The 19,473-nt window shown below is 32.0% G+C and overlaps 1 protein-coding gene across 3 annotated transcripts in view; it reads right to left on the bottom strand.

Annotated features, from left to right (window-relative positions):
• DARS1 (aspartyl-tRNA synthetase 1) overlaps positions 1–19,473 on the bottom strand; it is a 43,104-nt gene that overhangs the window by 20,226 nt on the left and 3,405 nt on the right. For 2 of the 3 annotated variants that reach the window (XM_039874563.1, XM_039874564.1), the window contains exons 3-4: positions 17,618–17,710; positions 8,292–8,394 (exon numbers count right to left, since the gene is read on the bottom strand). In XM_039874563.1, coding sequence (XP_039730497.1) covers positions 8,292–8,394; positions 17,618–17,710 — 196 coding nt within the window. The remainder of the gene's footprint in view (positions 1–8,291; positions 8,395–17,617; positions 17,711–19,473) is intronic. The other variant, XM_039874565.1, reaches the window with a different exon arrangement.

Raw genomic sequence — 19,473 nt, forward strand, 5'->3', positions numbered from 1 at the left:
AACCTTCCTATGTAACTTATGTGGATACTTCATTTTTATATGCATTCGACCATGAGAAAATTGATCTTTTCGACAAATTGATTAAAAAAAATGTGTTGAAGAGTCCTGTGTCACTTAAATCCAATTGCTAAGTCAACTTTTCAGATTAGTGCACTGATGAATTGGATATTCCTAGGAAAGAGATTTGGGAAAAACAACTGACTCCATATTAGGCTCCAATGTTGCTCTTATGGAAAATACTCAAAAGCTAGAAACTGCTATTGGTACATTCTATTCAATAAGGTAAAGATAACCTCAGATTTAATATCTAAAATAAATGCTAAGATAGTTATCTACTTAAGATATTAAAAGTGACCTCATATTTTGCCTTTTAAATGATTAGAAAACCCCAGCTGGAACTATCTGATTTGATATTTTTAATAGTGGAGTCCTTGCTTTATTCCACCTGGTATATGGCCAGAGGGAATAGAGTTAAATGTAGGGCCTCATGGAATTAACATATAAATATCATTATTTCTCCCACTTTGTTGTGTAGGAGTTCACATGTTTTAAATGTCCAATCTTTTTGGATAGCACTATCCAAAATGAAAACATCTTGATAATAAATAATCTGTAGGCATTCCCTTAGTACTTAAGATAATTATAACATTTCATATATAAAAAGTGATTTAAGACAGAATGAAAATTAAGAGGATAAAAATGTCCTTTTTTTCCCCCTCATGAACGTATTTCTACCTATGCTATTTTCCAAACCAAAGATTCTAGCAGAATGGTTAGTTGGCTCACTAACTAAGCTGCTGGCTTCTCAAAGTGAATGTTACTAAATATTCATTTGAGTTACCTCATGCTTCACTGGTCCTCAAATTTCTAAAGTAAGCTAAAAACATCTGTGAGTAAGGATTTTTGCTTTATTTAAATAAGTAACAGAAACCACCAGAATTTATATGTTGTTGATGTGCTGTTTTTAATCATAATAGGAGGCTGATAATATATTAAGTGATGGAATTCAAAGTGTTTCCTAATTTTTATTTTCTAATTCTAATTCTTAGAAACTAAGGAATAAAGAGGAAGGAGATCCTGAAGAATTCAGTGAAGCAAAGAAAAAAAACCACAGGAGGCTATAAACCTCTATTTTCATGATAAAGCAGAATATATACTATTGGGCCTTGCTGAGGAATAAAAATCAATTGTGCCACAAATGCAAATATACTCTTTAACTTGGTGTTAAGATTATGGGATCAAGAGTCTATGGGGCAAGGGAGTGTGTAGGGCATTTGCAGGGCAAAAGAAACAAAGAGACAGGGAACAGTTGGATAAGGATACAGTGAGAGTAGTTCTAGAAATAGAACTGGGGTTGTATGAGGTCAAAAGAGAACAGAAAAAACTAAGAAAATGGGGAGACTGATAAAAAGACTAGAAGTCTTGATGAGGTCTAAGAAGATTAAGAGGCAAGAGAAAGGAAGAAAGGTGGAAATTAAAGTTAGAGAGAATGACCACTATAGTTTAAAATGAAGTTCAGAAGGGCATAATCCAAGCTATGGCCACAGGAGTGAGTTGTTAAAATGAAGAAATGGTGAAGATAGTGGAGGAAAAGTAAGGAATTTTAAGGCAAAGGTGTTCCACAGAGACCTTGAAAAAATTTAGAATGAGAAGAGCAGAATACTATCAGCCAGAAAAATAAAATGGTTTTCAGTAAAACAAACTATTTCAGTGTTTAGGCTTTTCAAGAACTCAAAAGTCTGGATCTTCTCTCCAATTTATTCAGCATACATATTTTTGAGGCAGAATGCAAAGGGGCTTCCTTTCCCAGTCATCAACATATTTCAATGACATTAAGGTTGTATTTTAAGTGAGCTGTATTGTAGAGGGCTTTGAACTAATATCATTACGCTATCTCAAAGAGGCAGGATAACTAACATAGAGACTATAGGTGTGTGAGCCCTAGAGTCAGAGACTTTAGTCAAAATACTTAGTATTTTAAATCTCAATGTCCTCATCTGTAAAAATGAAATAGAGAGAGAAAAAAAAAAGACAAAATAGTATCTACACCTCACAGTGTGGAGGAAATACAAATATGGCACTATGTAGTTCCATATTTAGTATAGAATAATAGTTAGCTATTATTGCTGCTACTATCGCTATAAGCAAACCTTTCTGTTTTGGTTGTTTCCCTGTATATCAGATAGGGAAGCTGCTGGCGACTACTATGATGAACCTTTATAGGGATGCAGTGTACCCCAATAAGTATAAAAATTCAATCTAGACACTGGAAAGCTTGACAAGATAAAGCAAGGGTAGTCATTATGTGATTTTTAACTGTAAGTTAAATTTCTTAAATATTAAAAATAGTATTTCACGTGCACTAAAGGTCTGGGTGTATATGAGAGGACTTTTGTCTATGGTTTTTCGTCTAAAAAACCTGGCGCCTGTTAACAGAGATCACTACAGACTATCCTATTATTCATATAATCTACTCAGTATACCCAAGATAATAATTAAATAGTTACCAGCATAATCTTTATGAATAGTGGTTTTTACCTTTTATTTCCGATTGTTTTAGGTACCACAGATTTAGGTCTCTTGAAGTGCTTTATTATATTAGATTGTTACAATAAAGGCCTAAATATGTATGCATATGAGAAATCCTATAAATTGATATATGTTGATTGTTATCTGTTAATAATAGGGATAAACTTGGGAGTGGTGAAAGCTAGGCGATGAGCAAAATTATAATTTTAGGTAGTTATTATATTTTTCAAAACTATTCCCCTTTTATTCGTATTCATTCCCCGTACTCCTCCTCCAAACAAAAAAAATCAATGGTGAAAAAGACAACATTTTAAGCTTTTCTTTCTGCATATTTACATATTCTAATATCAACAAAAATTGTTAAAATTTTAACACCTATAGACATTTGAGTATTAAAGGTTTTCAAAAAAACTGATAACAAATTCGCTAGCTTTCTGATTGTGAGGAATAATTTGTTGAATCTTACTATACTCAATGAGAAATGTGCTCCATAGATTTACATAACCACCCACATTCAAATTAATAACTTTTAAATGTTGGGAAAGGTGTAATAAAAGATGAGTTAGAAAAGAGGGCAAGCTATGAAGTTGCTACACACAAGTTTTTCAAGTAAGGGATGAACGTAAAATACTTTAATGATGTAAATTAAATTGTACAATTCACTGAGACAAAGAATTCAAAATGCCCAAACGTAAGAAACCATATATTTGCTAGTTAAATCAAAACAAAATCCAAAATACATAAATTATATAAGTATTTAAAAAAGAATAAATCATCTTTTGATAATAAAAATTTATATTCCAATTCTAAGGCAGGCACAAGCTTGTTTTACATGCCAATTATAGTGAATTAGTACCACACTCAATCTTAGACTTTCACATTTCCCAGGCAAGTAAAAATAAAGATGTTTAAAGGGTCTTAGCTCTAAAGAATAAAGTCAGACTAAAACTAGCATAAAATAAACAATTTATGAAGTCACATGGCTAGTTCGTGGGGAATCAAGCCTCTAGGCATTCTGGTCCTCTATTACACTCAGCCTGCCTATTGGTGCTTTGTGAAAATTAAAGGTTTAAATCATCTCAGCAGTTCTATGACTTATTTTGTGAACTTATTTTTCTTCACCAAAACCCCAAGAATTTTAAGTTCAAATTAAGCTTGGTAAGAATTAAGCACTACTCAATATGACTTAGACCAGTAGTTCTCAAACTGCTGCATGGGTTCTGTTTAGTGGAACAAAAAATGTCAGGAACCCTCAGTAAACACTTAGTTTTGTTATGTTACTTAAATATCTACAAACACAAAACTAGTATAAATGTCTTATACTTACAGCCCTTAACTTTATATCAAAATGAATTTTTAAACAAAATAAAAACAAATATAAAACAAAATTCAAATGAACATTATTAAAGTTTGCTAAAACTAAATTGCTGACATTTGGTTAACTGTATAAAGCTGTAGCCTTGGATCCAGTTCTATATTTAACGTTTCTGTATTTTCACTTTAAAACTAGCAATGTGAAGAATACATGTTCACAATTACATAAAACAGGTTCAGGATAATAAGGACTCATAATTAACCAAAATTCTGAAAGTGCAATCCAAAAATGACAATTTAAATTATCAGCCAATAATTTCATAAAACCATCTTGTTCATGTGAAAGTTAATAATGTAACATTGTTAACAGAAATTTTAATCAAATAGGTATCTAATCTGATAACTACTAAAACTAGAACTAGAAACAGTTTTCCTTGCATGGAAACTATTATACTGTTAGTGATTCTTTTGCCCCTATAGATAAAAATAGGATTCAATAAATCTGTTTGAATGGCATAGGCTTTCACAACTTCAGGGTGCCTCTTAACTTTCCAGTATCACCCAGTAACCCAACTCGTTCACAGCATGTGTCAAACACAGTGAAATCTTTATTTGTATGGAACATGGATATCATTTGGCTTCAGCTGGCATGAGCACAATTATAAATATGATAGTAAATGCTAAATGGAAGTACTAAGTTCACACGGCAATTCTCTAAGCCTTTAAAATGATAAAGATTAATACCCTTATATAACTTTATATTCAAAATGTACACTAAAAATTAAAAAATATAGAAAACTTCCAGCCTCCTAAGAACATATCTGTGACTCTAAAGAAATGGAAAGAGAAACCAATTAATGAGGATCATGAAGGACATGGGCTTAAGCTAAGTGGCAAAGAATGAGGATTTAATGAATAAAGCCAAAGCCTTTAAAATAAGTAAAGTAAAAAGGGAGGTCATTGCAGATATGCTGAATCTACCCAATCTGAAGAGTGTATATTGGGAAGTAGTGGCAAATAATATTGTAATGAGGGAACCAGCAGGCAGAATTTAAATTGGACCTGATTGGAAATAGAAAGTCATTATAGATTTTAGATGAAAACAGTTCTTAAAAAGAAACTTCTGGTAAGTATGAACTAAAGGAAGGAATAGAAAGAGCCTGTATCTATCAGTAAATATTAGTTTAATAAATGATTGGACTATTTTGTTCTAACTCAATTAACATGTGGCAGAAATGATAAAAAAAACAACACTAAAAAGAGAAAAGAAAATTGAAGCCAAAAATCTTGGAAAACTCATTTAGACAAATAGAAAACTATACTCTCAAATGTTTTTTTAAATTTCAGTAAATAATTATAGTATTACTATCATTCTAGTGCCATATCTGAAAACTGGATTATCCTTCAAAACGCAGCAAGTCCATGTGAGCTTCAGTTAAAGATTTTGTAGTATGGTATAATGATAAGTTCATATAGTTAGATCGCAGCAAATTAAAAAAAAGTGCTTACTTTTTATCTGTCAATGTCAAATAGAGGAATTTTTTTATTATTTATGCTTTAACAATATAACTTTATACCTTAAATTCTTGCTTTATAGAAGTGCCAGCTCACCAAACAGCACTGCCACAGCAAGTGACCTCAAAGATAAACATATGAAACTACCATAAACTTTTTCACAGTAGAGCCAATGCACTCCCATTTTAAATAAAACACACTATTTATGTTAGGCCTAGCCAATAAATGTTTAGGAAAAGGATTTTGAAGGATTTTTGAAGGCTGAAGGAAAAAAACACAACACATCGTTTTCCTAAGTTCTGAAAGTTCTTTAGAATTTATATTACAGCTTCACTTGATTTATTATTATTTATACAGCAGGTCATTTTCAAAGTAAAATTTTTCTATTCTTCAATTTTTTCTTTAAAAATTGGTACTTTGAATACAAAATCATACTATTGGCTTTCTGTCAGAAAGGACATGTGTTTTAGACTTCTATTACCAAGACAGACCAAGGTTTCTGAACTGCCTTACAAACAAGTATAGTCTAAAATCAACATAAAGACATGCTGACTGACCTATCCAGAGCATGAAATTATGTTTCTAAGAAAATTATCAACCAATCACAAAACGAAAAAGTCATAATTTTTCACCACAGAATCTTAGTCAAGAGAATTTTCCTTTTTTACAAGGCAGCAAAAGCTATTAACACATTTATATTTACTTTTAATTACTCAGGGTAGATACCTTAACATATTAGTGCCAAAAGTTAAATAATTATAACCTAAGCACCACATGTTAAGCTTATTGTATAAAATTGGCCCCATTCACTTACAAATAACCAGTCAAAAGCTTTATAATCTGCAATAGCTCCCTTATGAAACAGTCTTTTCCCACACTAATTATATAAAGTCCAGTTTTTTTAAGGGACTGAAAATAGCTAGATGTTCTAATGCTTTTTAAAAAAAAATCCAACTCACAACTTAATTGTTCAGCCTGAATTACAACTAGATCTTGGTTGAGTTCCACTTCAGGATTAAGAAATACAAGCTAAATGATCTGAATTCTTCCCTTGCCTAAGAGAAAGCTCACCCTTATATTATCCTATTTAGATGAAAGCCTTTTCCTTACTTTATATATCATGAGGGCATTAGTGAACTAAGTTCTGTTTGACAGATCATTTGCAAGTAGCTCTTCCAGCTAGAGCTTTGATTGGTCAACTGTTGATTGCATCTGATATAGTCAACTGTTGTTAGTTAAGTCCCAGGAGTTTCTGAGAAGATCCAAAAAACCCCAAAAAACCCAAACAAACAAACAAAAAAAATCGAAACTATTTATGGATGACTTTAATGTGACTACTTCTAAAGGCATCAAATGAATTGACTGTCCTCTTGTCAACAGAATGTCTGTTAGTAAATATTAAGAGTAAGTGGGATTTTCAAGATTTTTAGACTAGAATTTTTTCTTTAGGAATGTAACACTGAGTTTATAATGCAATTTAATGGAAAATTATGTTCTATGTAATACTACCATCTTCACAAATTAGTTTTCAGAACCAATCAATAAATAAGACAAAAGCCATTAAGGTTGTTTGAGTTGAAGCTGACCTTCTCCTAGTATTTTTTCTCCCAGTATATTAAATATAATTTAGCATACATGTCTGTGGTTTTCAGAGGCTCTTATTAGAAGGTTCTCTGTGTAAAGTTTATATATTCTAGAGACCAAGCTTATTTATGTCCTACTTCGTTGGATATAGATTGGTCTTAAAAGGCTAGATGACAAATGCATCCCACAAGCACAAACCTTTATAGAGTATGAGATAAAAAACTACATTAGCAAGCCTAATTACCAAAAGATACAGGTAGAAAAGATGAAAGTGACAGTCTCTGGGCAACAGGACTGGGAAACAGGGAGGGGTGGGCTACTGTGCTAATAGTATTAATAGCACTGAGTTCATCAGTGAATTGATATAATTAATGGCACTGGAGTTTTTAAACCAGAGTGCAAGTACTGTTATGATATAATAAAACTAAATTTGATAAATACATCTCTAAACCAAAACCAGTGCACTGGGGGCCAGGAAGGGAGGGCCCAAATATAAATTAGGCTGTTAAATTAGATAATTTTTTTAGTACCTTTCTAGTTCTCAAATTGACAATTCTATCTATATTAACTCATCTTTGAAAGCCTACGTCTAACGAACAGAGATAAAAATCAATAGAATATAGCATTCACTCTAGATTGAATTTCTCTTAAAAAACATTTATGCCTATGAAGTACTCTCTTACTTAAAATGTAAAAATTGTCCTTTTTCCAAGTCTTTGATCGTGGAGATAAAATTTCAATTAAATTGAGAAAAACATACAAACAAAACTAGCCACATCAGCAATTATTACCTTAGAGCTACAGCATGTACAAACACTACACTATCTCTACATCCTGCCTCTTACAAATTGAACCCTTTTGGTGTCAAAGTTAAAAGTTGTAATATATTATGACATCTGTTTTACTTCCTTCAGGAGAGAATCATTTGCAAAACTACATTCTTTTATTTTATACACTTATATTATTCAGTTAGAAAACTTGTTGCTTAATATGCAAATCCCAAACTGGGGGAGGGAGGGGGGGAGGACATGAAGCTCAACAAACACAACAAAATAAAGTTCTTCTGCTGTGTTGAGGCTGCCAGGCTTTTTGTTACTCTACTTGAAAGTAAATGTGACTTGTCTGTAGAGAGTGCTGCTTCAGCAGTTCCAAATGAATTTCAAGCCTGTGCTCCATATTTTCTCTTTTGTAAGTTTAATGTATTCAGCAACACTGAACTGACAATTTAAATAACTACATTTTTAAACAAACGAAGCATTGATGTTAATGTATGAAAATGGTCCAAACCCCTGGGAGTCTTGGTTCCCACCATTGTTTACTCTGACAACAGGATATAATTGCTTACTTACTTGGCAGCAAATTTAACCATCTGCTTGCTCGCATGGTCTCCCACTGCCACAAGAGCCTGGACGTTAAACTGCTGCTGACGGAGGACTAAGAAACACTGCTTCCCTGAGTAAGACAGAAAGTACACAAATGTATTAAAGACAAGCTCTTTCAGGTTTTACAAAGAAGGAAAATGCTTCTCTACTTTAAAATTGGGTCAAAATTTACTACAATCATCAAGCATATACATACATGTGTATCCGGCTTCCACAGCCCAAATACTCGAACTCAAATCACAAGCTTCAAAGAAACCCAAGTTCCTACTATGAGTAACAAAAAATGCTTTTAACATGTTTGTTATGAGAATACAAGCAAATCATTAATTTTTAAAAAATTGTATATTAAGATAATGTCATTGCACTTATTTATTAAACAAATTTCTAGTAATCAGATCACTTTCAACATTCGTTCAATAGCTAGTATATTCTACAAAGGCACTGTGTTATGGGAGATTCAACAATGCAACCACAAAAGTACTAATAAAGAGCTTAGTAATAAGAACACAAGCATTCTATGGGGGTGGTCCATTTTACTTCCTACCAAAGTACATTTTAAAGAGCATTTAGAAGGATAGGCTAGTTTCTTTCATGTTCTATTTTCTTCATTCTTCCTTTATTGTCTTCTTAATCACTCATTATAATAGTTCAAAATTTTTTTACTCCAAATAACTTATTTTGTCCATGAAAGATTGTTCTTTTCATGCCCTATAACCAGTTTTGTACATATTCTGGGCCTCTCGATTTCCCCTTCCTTTCATAAGGAATCATCATCATTTCTTAATCTTCTGAAAACTTATTCATGATAGATTTCAGTCACTATGAATCCTTGTGACAGCCCTTTCCTTCAAAGTAGATCCTTTTTAAGTCTCTGGTCAAGTTTTGGAAAACTGCTTCCTCATAAAACAAGATAAATCTTTTCAAGACCACTTTTCTCATCAGTCTCTTGTAAAACATCAAAAGATGATTTTGGTTTTTAAACTGAGAATTATCTTTTATACTGAGAATTAGCCTTGCCAAAAAAAAAAAAAAGAAAGCAAAAATGAAAGCAGACTTATAGTTATTACTTTTAACACACAGTATTTTGAAATGCAAATCAGAGAGCAATCATGAGTTAAAAAAAAAGGACAGGTTGCAAACAAAGTGCTAACATAAACATTATCTATGGACTTCCAAGTCATATATGATTAACATGTTTCTGCTGCTAAATACACTAATTTTCCCTTCTCTGGAGTATGATCCAGTCACAAAGTAAAATTTTTAAAAAGAAAGTTACATGTACATAACACATTCAAAGAGATTTTAAGATACTAAATGGATAAAGATTGATAAAATTAGAGAAATCTGCATATGGATCAAAATGACAATATCCCAGGAACTATTGAAACCACAGCCAGATATTAGCCCACTTAGAACAGAATGTTAGTATGAAGTGGAAGGTAATGTGCATGATTTACTAAGTATTTTAGCTGCTGTATTAGTACAGACAGAGGCAGCAAACTCAGCTGCATTATAAAGCCATCTTGCAAGAAACTCTAATGTTATACAAAAAGACTGTGAGAGAGAATGAAGAGCTCTAGAGGACACACAGGAAAATGGTTCTGAGTCAGCATTAGACGGGTAACATTTTAGTGTAAGGGTTTGGTAAAGAGTAAAGGTTTTGAAATAAAAGGATTTAAGATCATATCCTATCACTTCCTATGAAGGAGCCTGTGAGAAAGTTATCAAACCACATTATGCCTCAGTTCTTCATCTGCCAAATGGAAAAAATAACAGTACATAACTCAGGAGGTTTTCCTGGGGTTTCTTACATAATCTTGATAATTATATAAGTAATATAGAGTTGTGATACTCAGTATTAATTATGAATATTAAATATCAACTATATTATTATTACTATTATTAATAGCAGCACTACCATTGGTTACTTATTTGAGGACTGACTAATATCCCCATTTCACGGATGAATTACTATGTGCAAAAACTATGCCAGGTACTTGGAACACAAGATAAACATTTGTTAAACACTCATAAGAGACTAATATGTGGAAAAAAAGTAATAAAACCATATATAGAATACAATCCTAATTTTGTGTAAAAAGTATATTAAAAATGTGTAGGAAAAAACCCCCCACCAAAATGTAGCTACTAACAGATGGTGAAATTACAGGGAATTGTTCTGTTCTTTGTATTTTTCTGTATTTTCTAAACTTTCTACAATAAGCATGTACTACTTTTCCAATCAAAAAAATTTTTTTTAAAGAATTATACAATCAGAGAGATTAAGTACCCAGAAAAAGATAAGGGCTGAAAGGTAGTTTTCATGTTCAAGATTCAACACAAGCAGTAAGGAGAACCTGAAAGTTCTAGTAGGCTAAACATAGAAACAAATGCACTCCCCAAGATCTGACATGCCTGCTAGGGAAAAAAAGTCATTAAATCAATGGTTATGGGTGAAGTGAAGAATGTTCACTGTTCTCTTTTTGCGATTAATGTATTTATTGTATATAATTCTAAAAACTAAACCTTCTTTTTTAAAAGCCAACAGATGGGAGGAAGGGGGTGAAAGAGTAAGACCAGTACCATGAGCATATTATATTATAAACTTACAGTGAGTAAAAATGTATGAACACAAAAACAACTAGATCAATGGAGCATAATGGAGAGAACTGAGAACAGACCCAAGCAGAGAAGAGATTCTAATTCTAACATGGAATTCAGGAGTTTAAAAAAAAACAACAACAAATAAAAAACTGAGTAAAAAATGAGAGAACTTTCTAAGTTTAAAAATTATAGAATGTCTATATACAAAAAATTAAAAGAAAACACTAAAAAAATTTGCTTAATGACATATAACTTAAATGAGTTAATATCTTTAATACATAAAGATCTTAAAAATTTATGAGTACAAATACTGAAATCCCAATAGATAAATGGGCAATTGACTTGAACAGATCATCTGAAAGAAAAAGAATAAAACCCTATTAAGGAAAAAAATGTTACTGGAAACGAAAGTAACGCAAGTTGAAGCAAACAATAATGACATATTATTTACCTCTCAAATTAACAAAAATTAAAAAATATGTAATATTATCCAATGTTTGGGAGAATTAAGTGAAAAACGTTCCTTCATAACTTGCTAATGGCAAGGTAAACTTGCACAATGCTTTCGGAGAACAATTTGGCAATGGGCATTAAACAGCTTAAAAAGGTTCTCTTAGTCTCAAGAAATACATTTCTTAGAATATATGTTAAGGAAATTAAGTATGGAAAAGTCTAGTGACAAAGATGTTCATACAGTATTATTTATATAAAAAGATTGAAGTTCTATTATCACTTCATATTTATACAGTCTTCACCAGTGGAACAGATCTACGTATGACTCCAATGCTATAATCTACAAACTTTCTGTGTTCAAAGCACTTTTAACACTAGAACCTTGATGGTCCACTCAAAAAATTTTTTTTAAAAGACTCAAAACAAAACAACAACGAAAAAATTAGTACTGGTTTCCTGCTACTGGTTGTCTGCTCAGACTACTTCCGCCAAGTACTTTTGAGATCATGTTCTTGCCAGGTGTTACTAAATAAACTGTTCTTTCTTGGGCTCTGGTTGGTAATACACTGCACTGCATTATCTCCTTAGTTCAGTGTTTTGCAAGCTACTATTTTGTAGACACTGGTGAGTGATAATAAGGAGCAGCGTTTGTATAACCCTTTTTATGTAAATTTAAAAAAAGAAAAGATATACCATCCTTGTAAATACATTTTATTTTTCCTTGAAGGACCCACAATAAATAGAGGTTATTTTTGGAGGGGAAGAGTTTGTGATGGGATGAAGGAGCTAGAATTGTGAGATTTCTATTTTTCATTTTTTATCTTTCTGAACTATAAGGATTTTTATTTTTACTATATCTTTTTTATTCTAAGAAACAAATACATAATTTCTCAGTTTGGCAAAAAGTTCTTACTACATAAGTTAGTATAGAAACTTTGTATGATAGATCAATCAACTGCTAACTACTATCTTTCTTGGAACTCTCCAACCAAGAGAGAGTTTATATGTTCAAAACGGCTGAATAAATTCACTATTTCTAGACATTTTAAATTTAGGTCCTTTACAGGTAAAAATTTGTGTTGTATTTTGATTCTTAAGTTTTTAGAAGAAGCACTTTTGCCCTTTAATTAACACAGGCATCCTGTTTTAGAAAAATGTAAAGTTGGAAAACTTTTAGAGCACCAGGTACAATCTTTATTTCTGAGCTGAAGAACAAACATGGTAGATAGTCAGGACAAAAAGTTAACTCTCATCTCCATCATGGTGATGGCTCCTAATGAAATGGGCCTTTGTAGAACCTGGTTATCAAAAATGTGAGGCAATCTTATGTTTTGATCTCTTCCTACTGTTTTTTAGTTTGCCAAGCTCCTTAATACATTATTTAGATAATGTACCTTAACTTCCTAATTCTGAACATTAACATTTTTTCATCATTTATGTTAATAGGTTAGAGAATAAAGCAGCAAAGATTTTAATGTTTTAAGTACTATCCATTTGTTATTTCCTCTGAAATATTCTTGCATGGATGTAAGTTGAGGTTCTGACCTTTGGTATTAGAAATCCTAAACTATCTGATTACCAAAATAGATGACCTATTTTTGAAGAATAAGTTAAGTTTTTAGGAAAAAGAGTATTGAAAGAGAATTATTTTATGCCTTCCATGCAGCATGTATAAAATTTGAAAGGAACCACTGATATTTCAATTACTCTTTTAATATGCAGACTTTAAGCTCATAAATTTTCACAATCTAAAGAAACTAAGTTTAAATGTATCAATCAGTTAAAAATTTCTCCTTGCTCCTATATAAAACACTTGATTTTAGGAATCTGATATATGAACTTACTGTAAGAAATGATTTTAATTTTTAAAAAGGTATAACACACTGTCCTCTAAGAAAAAAATAGATATTTGTTATAAAGCTTCTTTTTTTTTTTTTTGCATAATAGGATTCTAGTTGTCATACTTTTGACACTATGATTTTGACACTTCCATTTCCTTATTTATGGTTTTTCAAAGGTTTGCTCTACTTGAAATTGCGAGCATGGTTTGTTTTTATAAGCCCACTTTTAATGTGTTATTATTTCTAGAGTTAAAGCACATGAATAATTCCAAGTAAGTCTTATTTATTGACATACTTTTTCCTAGTAATTTATGGGAAGAAAGGAATAGCAGCAATTGGGGTTTTGCAAATTCAAAGCATAAGATTTTATTTTTTTTTGATAATTTATTTTATCAGAAATCAAAATATTGACAATCACTACTGCAAGGATGTGGGGAAAGTGGTACTATCACCACATACTTGTGGTATTTTAACTGAAGATAGCTCTATTGAAGGGTAATCTGGTATTAGAAATTTTAAATATGCATATGCATATCCTTCAACACAGTAATTTCACTTCTAGATATCTATCTCAGATATACACTGCCTTATAGATCTGTAACTAGTATCATGGAAGAATCTCCAAGAAAAACTGTTCACTGAATATTTTTAAAGTTACAGAATAACATGTAAAATATGATGTCATCTACATAAAACAAATTAAAACTCACACACACAAATAAAAAACTGTGTGTGTGCATGCATGTATGCACATACATGCATTAAAAAGAAAGATTTTCTGAAAGACACTGAACAAATTATTTAGAAAAGGTTGAGGCAGAGGATAAGCAGTGGAGAAGAAAAAAGTATTTCTGTATTCTTTGAAAAATTCATGTGAAATATTAACATATTACTTGGGTTAAGTTACAACTTAAACATACACACACATCCATAAACTTAACAAAATAAGATTTTCCAATGAAAAATTATGAATACTAGATTATTGTAAAATTGCAAAAAAGAATTTTTTTTGAAACTTATCAAATTCATTTATTTCAAGAGTCCATTGACAAAAGATTCAACATTAAGAAATCTGTTATTGTAAATCTTTACAATTACATATAGTTGATTCTTATTGTTTGTGGTAGTTATGTTCTACAAAGCCTCCACAAACAATGAATTAGCAAATATCGGACCACTGCTCCTAGGGAAAATATACGGTTAGGTTCCTGTGAGCCTCTGGTCATAATATTTTCATCAGTCAACTAATACATAACCTTGTTTTATGTGTTTCTGTTTAAAGACACCTTATTTAACATACAGAGCTGGTTCATAGTCAGAGCACTATATCTCATGCTTGAACGAAGCTTATCTAACACAGGTATTTTCTCTGTAAGGCATATTACAGCCTTTCTTGTTGTTAGAAACAGTAGAAAACACTTCAGCACTATGCTTGGGGGCCATTTTCAACAGCCAAATCACCAACAAAAAGCACAAAACTGAAGAACGTGGCATTAAACAGATTGTGAAAAGGACACCTGTTGATGAGAGCTGATACAAGGCAAAGTTTCACTATGTTTGACCTGAGCCGGGAATGTGTGCACTGGGCAATTCAAATTTTTTGCTACTCTGCACAAATGCGTGTCTGCCATATCTGTGAATGACAGTGCAAGCGCTGCATGTATTGATTTTGGGGTTACAAAAAAAATTTAGCAAGTAGGTGAATATGTAAATATAAGTACACAATCCATAAAAAATGAAGAACAACTATGTTTTTTATTATATGGAAAATTTCAAACATAAAAGCAGAGAGAACAATATAATGAACCTCTAGATATATACACTCAATGTAATTATATTTTGAGGGAAAAAACTGCTGGAAAAGGTCTGGTAAAATTTAACATCTACTTCTGATAACAGAAAACTTGGACTAGAGGAAAACTTATTTAATTTACTTTTTAAACTAGGGCATTGCTTTTTAATGATATTTTATACAAAACACCTAAAATCATAAAATAATTCATCAAGAGTTTAAATCTTTGCTGTGTGAAAAATCCTTCCTTGTGGGAATCCCTGCAGTACTGGAGAGAATCTACTAATTATTGCAAAGAGAAACGAGAAATGAGATAAAACATTTGAAAGGACAAAATGATGATTATTTGTAAATGATACCAATGTCTACCTACAATCCTCATGTACTTTAATAATTATCAACTCATGGTCATTCTTGTCTCAGCTTTACCCCAATCCACTTATCCCTCAATTCCTGCACTATTTTGAAGCAAATTCCAGCTATATTATTTCATTCATACATAATCAGGAATGGATCCCTAAGAGATAAGAACTTTTAAAAAATGTTACCACAGTACTATTATCTTAACTAAAAAATGAATACATTTTAAACACCAAATAGTCAATGTTCGAGGATTACAAATAAGTAATGAGTACAGAGATATCTTAAGTCTGTTTTAATCCACAGGTTCCCCCTCATCTTTCAATTTATTTGTTAAAGAGACCAGTGGTTGTTGCCCAGTAGTTTTCTAGTCTAAATTTTGTTGATTGCATACCCATTGTTATTTAACATGTTGCCTAGTCCTATGTTTTCCCGTAAATTGGTTAGATCTAAAGGCTTAATGAGATTCAGGTATACATTTTTAGGCAAGACTACTTTATTGGACAGTGCTGTATTCTTCCATGAATAAACATAAAATATTTCAGGCTGTCTCTCTATTGTGTTGTTAGCAATCAATGACGAACAATGCTCAGATAATTTACCAGGGGCAAAATGGTGATGTTCTAACACTCTTTTTTCATTTTATTAGCTGGAATAGTGCTCTAAAGAGATACTTCCTTGAAAATTAAAAAAAAATGGACACTTCCCCACATCTACTATTAGGTTAGTCAGTGATATACAATTTATACGGAAATAATACTTTCTCTTTATTTATCAGTTTTCAAAATAATGAGCTGTTCCATAGGTTTTGTTTGTCTTAGCATTATTATAAACTTATGGATTTAAACATATCTGATATGTTTCAATTTCACTGCAGTTATCCTTATTGATATTCAAACTGTTACATTTTGGGGATGGGTGTGAAGAGAAGTATTCTTGGTTCAGTCTTACATGTAGCATGCATTCTATCTTTTAATTTGCTAAATAACTATGTTTAGGAAACAAAGTGCCCACTTTGGACAGAACAAAGGACCCAGAAACAGGAGAAAGACAAGTAAGTGAAGGATTACAATACAGTGTGATTTATCTCCTGGTAGAATAAATGGCCTAACCTTTTAGGAATGAAAAATCAGCATTTTTTTTTAAAAGTTACAACTCCACCAGTATTTTCAAAATCTACTAGTAGTCATCTACTTAGGGGGAGAATATTGGTAGAACAGACCAACTTTTAATAGTAGTGATCCTGAGAGAGTGGGACAGATGTATAAAATGCTGGGATTTTAAAATAATGGGCCTATATTAATTCTATAATTATTTTAAAACAGAATGTAAGAAATGCTATAACACAAAACGTATTAAATACTATAGAAGCAATTAATTCTGTTAAGGAGACAGAGGGTATCTTAAAAAGCTTCTGGATTTTGTTCAGAATCCACCAATTACTATGAGAACTTTGACAAGTAGGTTTATCATTCTGATAAACCTCCTCATTTATAAAGTGGAATAGCAATGCCTGTTCTGCCTACTTCATAAATTTGTAGGAATCGTCAAATGTGAAATAGTGTGTGAAAGGGATAAAGTTATAAACTAACATGTCATTAATATTTTAAGATAATTCTGAACACTAACTAGGACAATTTCCCATAAGGAACTGAGGTTTGTCTAAAATATCCTTTTCTTTCTTCTCTGTTGTTAATGCTAAATTCTTAGTACTGTCCAATAGAAGTTTCTACAATGATAAAAATATTCTGTATTTGTGCTAATATGGGAGCCACTAGCCATTCTGGTTATTAGGCACTCAAAACACAGCTAGTGACTGAGCTGTTGAATTTAAATTTAAATAACTACAAGTAGCCAGAGGCTACTGTATTGGACAACCCAGTTTTAGCCTATCTCTCTTCCACTGCTCTCCTTATCCAACTATTACAAATATAAGAATATTAACAAATGAAAAGCTTCTCAAAAACACTCACTTAAAAAAATTAAACTTTTGAGAAATGCTAGAATAGTACCTTAATTTAAAGTCTGAGACTTCATCTGAGTCTTTAAGGCCAAATTATATTTCAGGATGTCTTATAAGAACCTAAAACTAATTAACCATGGACCAATACTTTACAGTGATTTAAGAATGAAAACAGGTGTTTGTTTTGTTTTGAAAGATTTACTTTGGTATGTGAAATATACTCAAAACAAAAAACTCAGAGTCCTTACCAAAAGGGCTTTAGTCATTAAATCATTCTTACCTTTAGCTCTGCTTGTATGAACCCTTGCACGCACCCAAACAACTTCATCAGCTTTTTGTACTGTCAAATCACTAACTCGCACCAAAACTCGATCTGTAGCAAATAAGTTAAACAATTTCTGTAATTGAGAGTTTACAAAGAGATCATAATTATTTTGATTTGACAGCCAGTGTAAGTACTTGGTATTATCTTAAATAATCTTAAATCTGACACTTTTTAAAAAAAAAATCATTTTTCATATGCAATTTGCCTCAACTTTTATGAATTGTACTTTTTAAATATACCTCTAAAATCTATCCAATTCTCTTTTCACTGCCACTGTCCCAAGCCAAGGTACTACTACCTCCTGCCTAAATTAGAGCAATAACCTTCTAACTGGTAATCTCCCAAACCTCTAATTCAGTCTACATTGGAGTCAGAGTTTCAAAATGCAAATCTGCTGAATACTTCAATGACTTATAAGGCCAAACACAGTCTATCCTCAGTCGCACTTGCCTAAGTGGACGTGGTATTTTAGCTTGCCTACCAGAGTATGTAAGTCAGCTAGCTGTACGGGAGGATTCTCTGCCAGGCCTAGGTAATCATAGTACCCCATGCCCCAGGACATAGTGACTTATCCAGAAAGACATGTTACTCAAATTGAGCTAATCATAGTCCTTCTCTGAGGCTTAATACAGATACTGGGAATGAAGCTCTCTTTCCTGGAGTCACCGAGATGGTACAGGCCCAGGGCCACAGCCACCATCTGTCCCACTACCTGAGTTTGCAGGAAGAGAGAATGAAGCCAATAATCTAAAGGAAGCAGAGCCAAGAAGTAGAGATAGAAAGCCCTGAAGATACTGCTTGAGCCTCTAGGTGCAATCATGCCTATGCCATGTCACTTTGTTTCCTATAGTTATATAAGAAAATAAATTGCTCTTCTGGCTGTGAGTCCCAACAATTATTCCCCTGAATACTAATTACAAAGTACTACAACCACTTAAGTCCCCCAAACAGGAAAAATGTGACAAAATAACAATTAAGATAGTGATATGAGACAATATTGATCCAGAAATGATCTAGAAATCATTTTATTGTTTTAAATAAGCAATAATTTGAATATTAAAGAAAAAAATTAAGTCTTAATTAAAAGCATAGTAATAGACATGACATAATGTCAAGAGTAATAAAAGATCTCTATTTTCAAGGTATGTTGCCTAACTAGCCAAATTTGTCAATATCTCATACAGTAAAACCTAGTTACTAAGGTACCAAAAACACACCTTTGGGAGGATATTATAATGAAATCAAATTATAAATATATTTTACCTACTTTGTCTAAATGTATTCATAACTTGTCTCTTGAAGCACAGATTCAACTTAGAATTTGATTCACAGAATACCATAGTTCTCATCATCAATAGCAGAGAATAAATGAGGACTTTTTAAGCCATTGGGCAACACAAGAGAATTTGTACAAAATATTTCCAAAGAACCTTATGAGTTAAGCCAACTTCCAAGTCTGCTTTGTAAACTCAGGCAAAAGAAAGGATGAAAGAGAAAAGACACACAAAACAGCATAAAATTTTAAGATAGATTTGAAAATGCTGAAATTAAAAAGCAATCGACTTACCAGGCAATCAAAACTCAAAATCAAATGAAACATAAGAGTAGACTTACAAATGTCATGATTGGGGTAATTTTAATAGTATTTTGAAAAAGAATAATGGCCTTTCTTTCATGTGGTATTCTAACTAATTAGCTTAGGTGCTCTCAACCTTTAACATATCCACACATACTTGAAACACACAAATGCCACACTCCAACCAGTAGGACTTGTTGAGGCAGGGATCAGTGGCAGTAGGGTTTCATGTTTG

The sequence above is a fragment of the Pteropus medius genome, unplaced genomic scaffold (genome assembly GCF_902729225.1).
Source record: "Pteropus medius unplaced genomic scaffold, Ma_sr-lr_union100, whole genome shotgun sequence".
In the NCBI taxonomy this organism is placed as follows: domain Eukaryota; kingdom Metazoa; phylum Chordata; class Mammalia; order Chiroptera; family Pteropodidae; genus Pteropus; species Pteropus medius.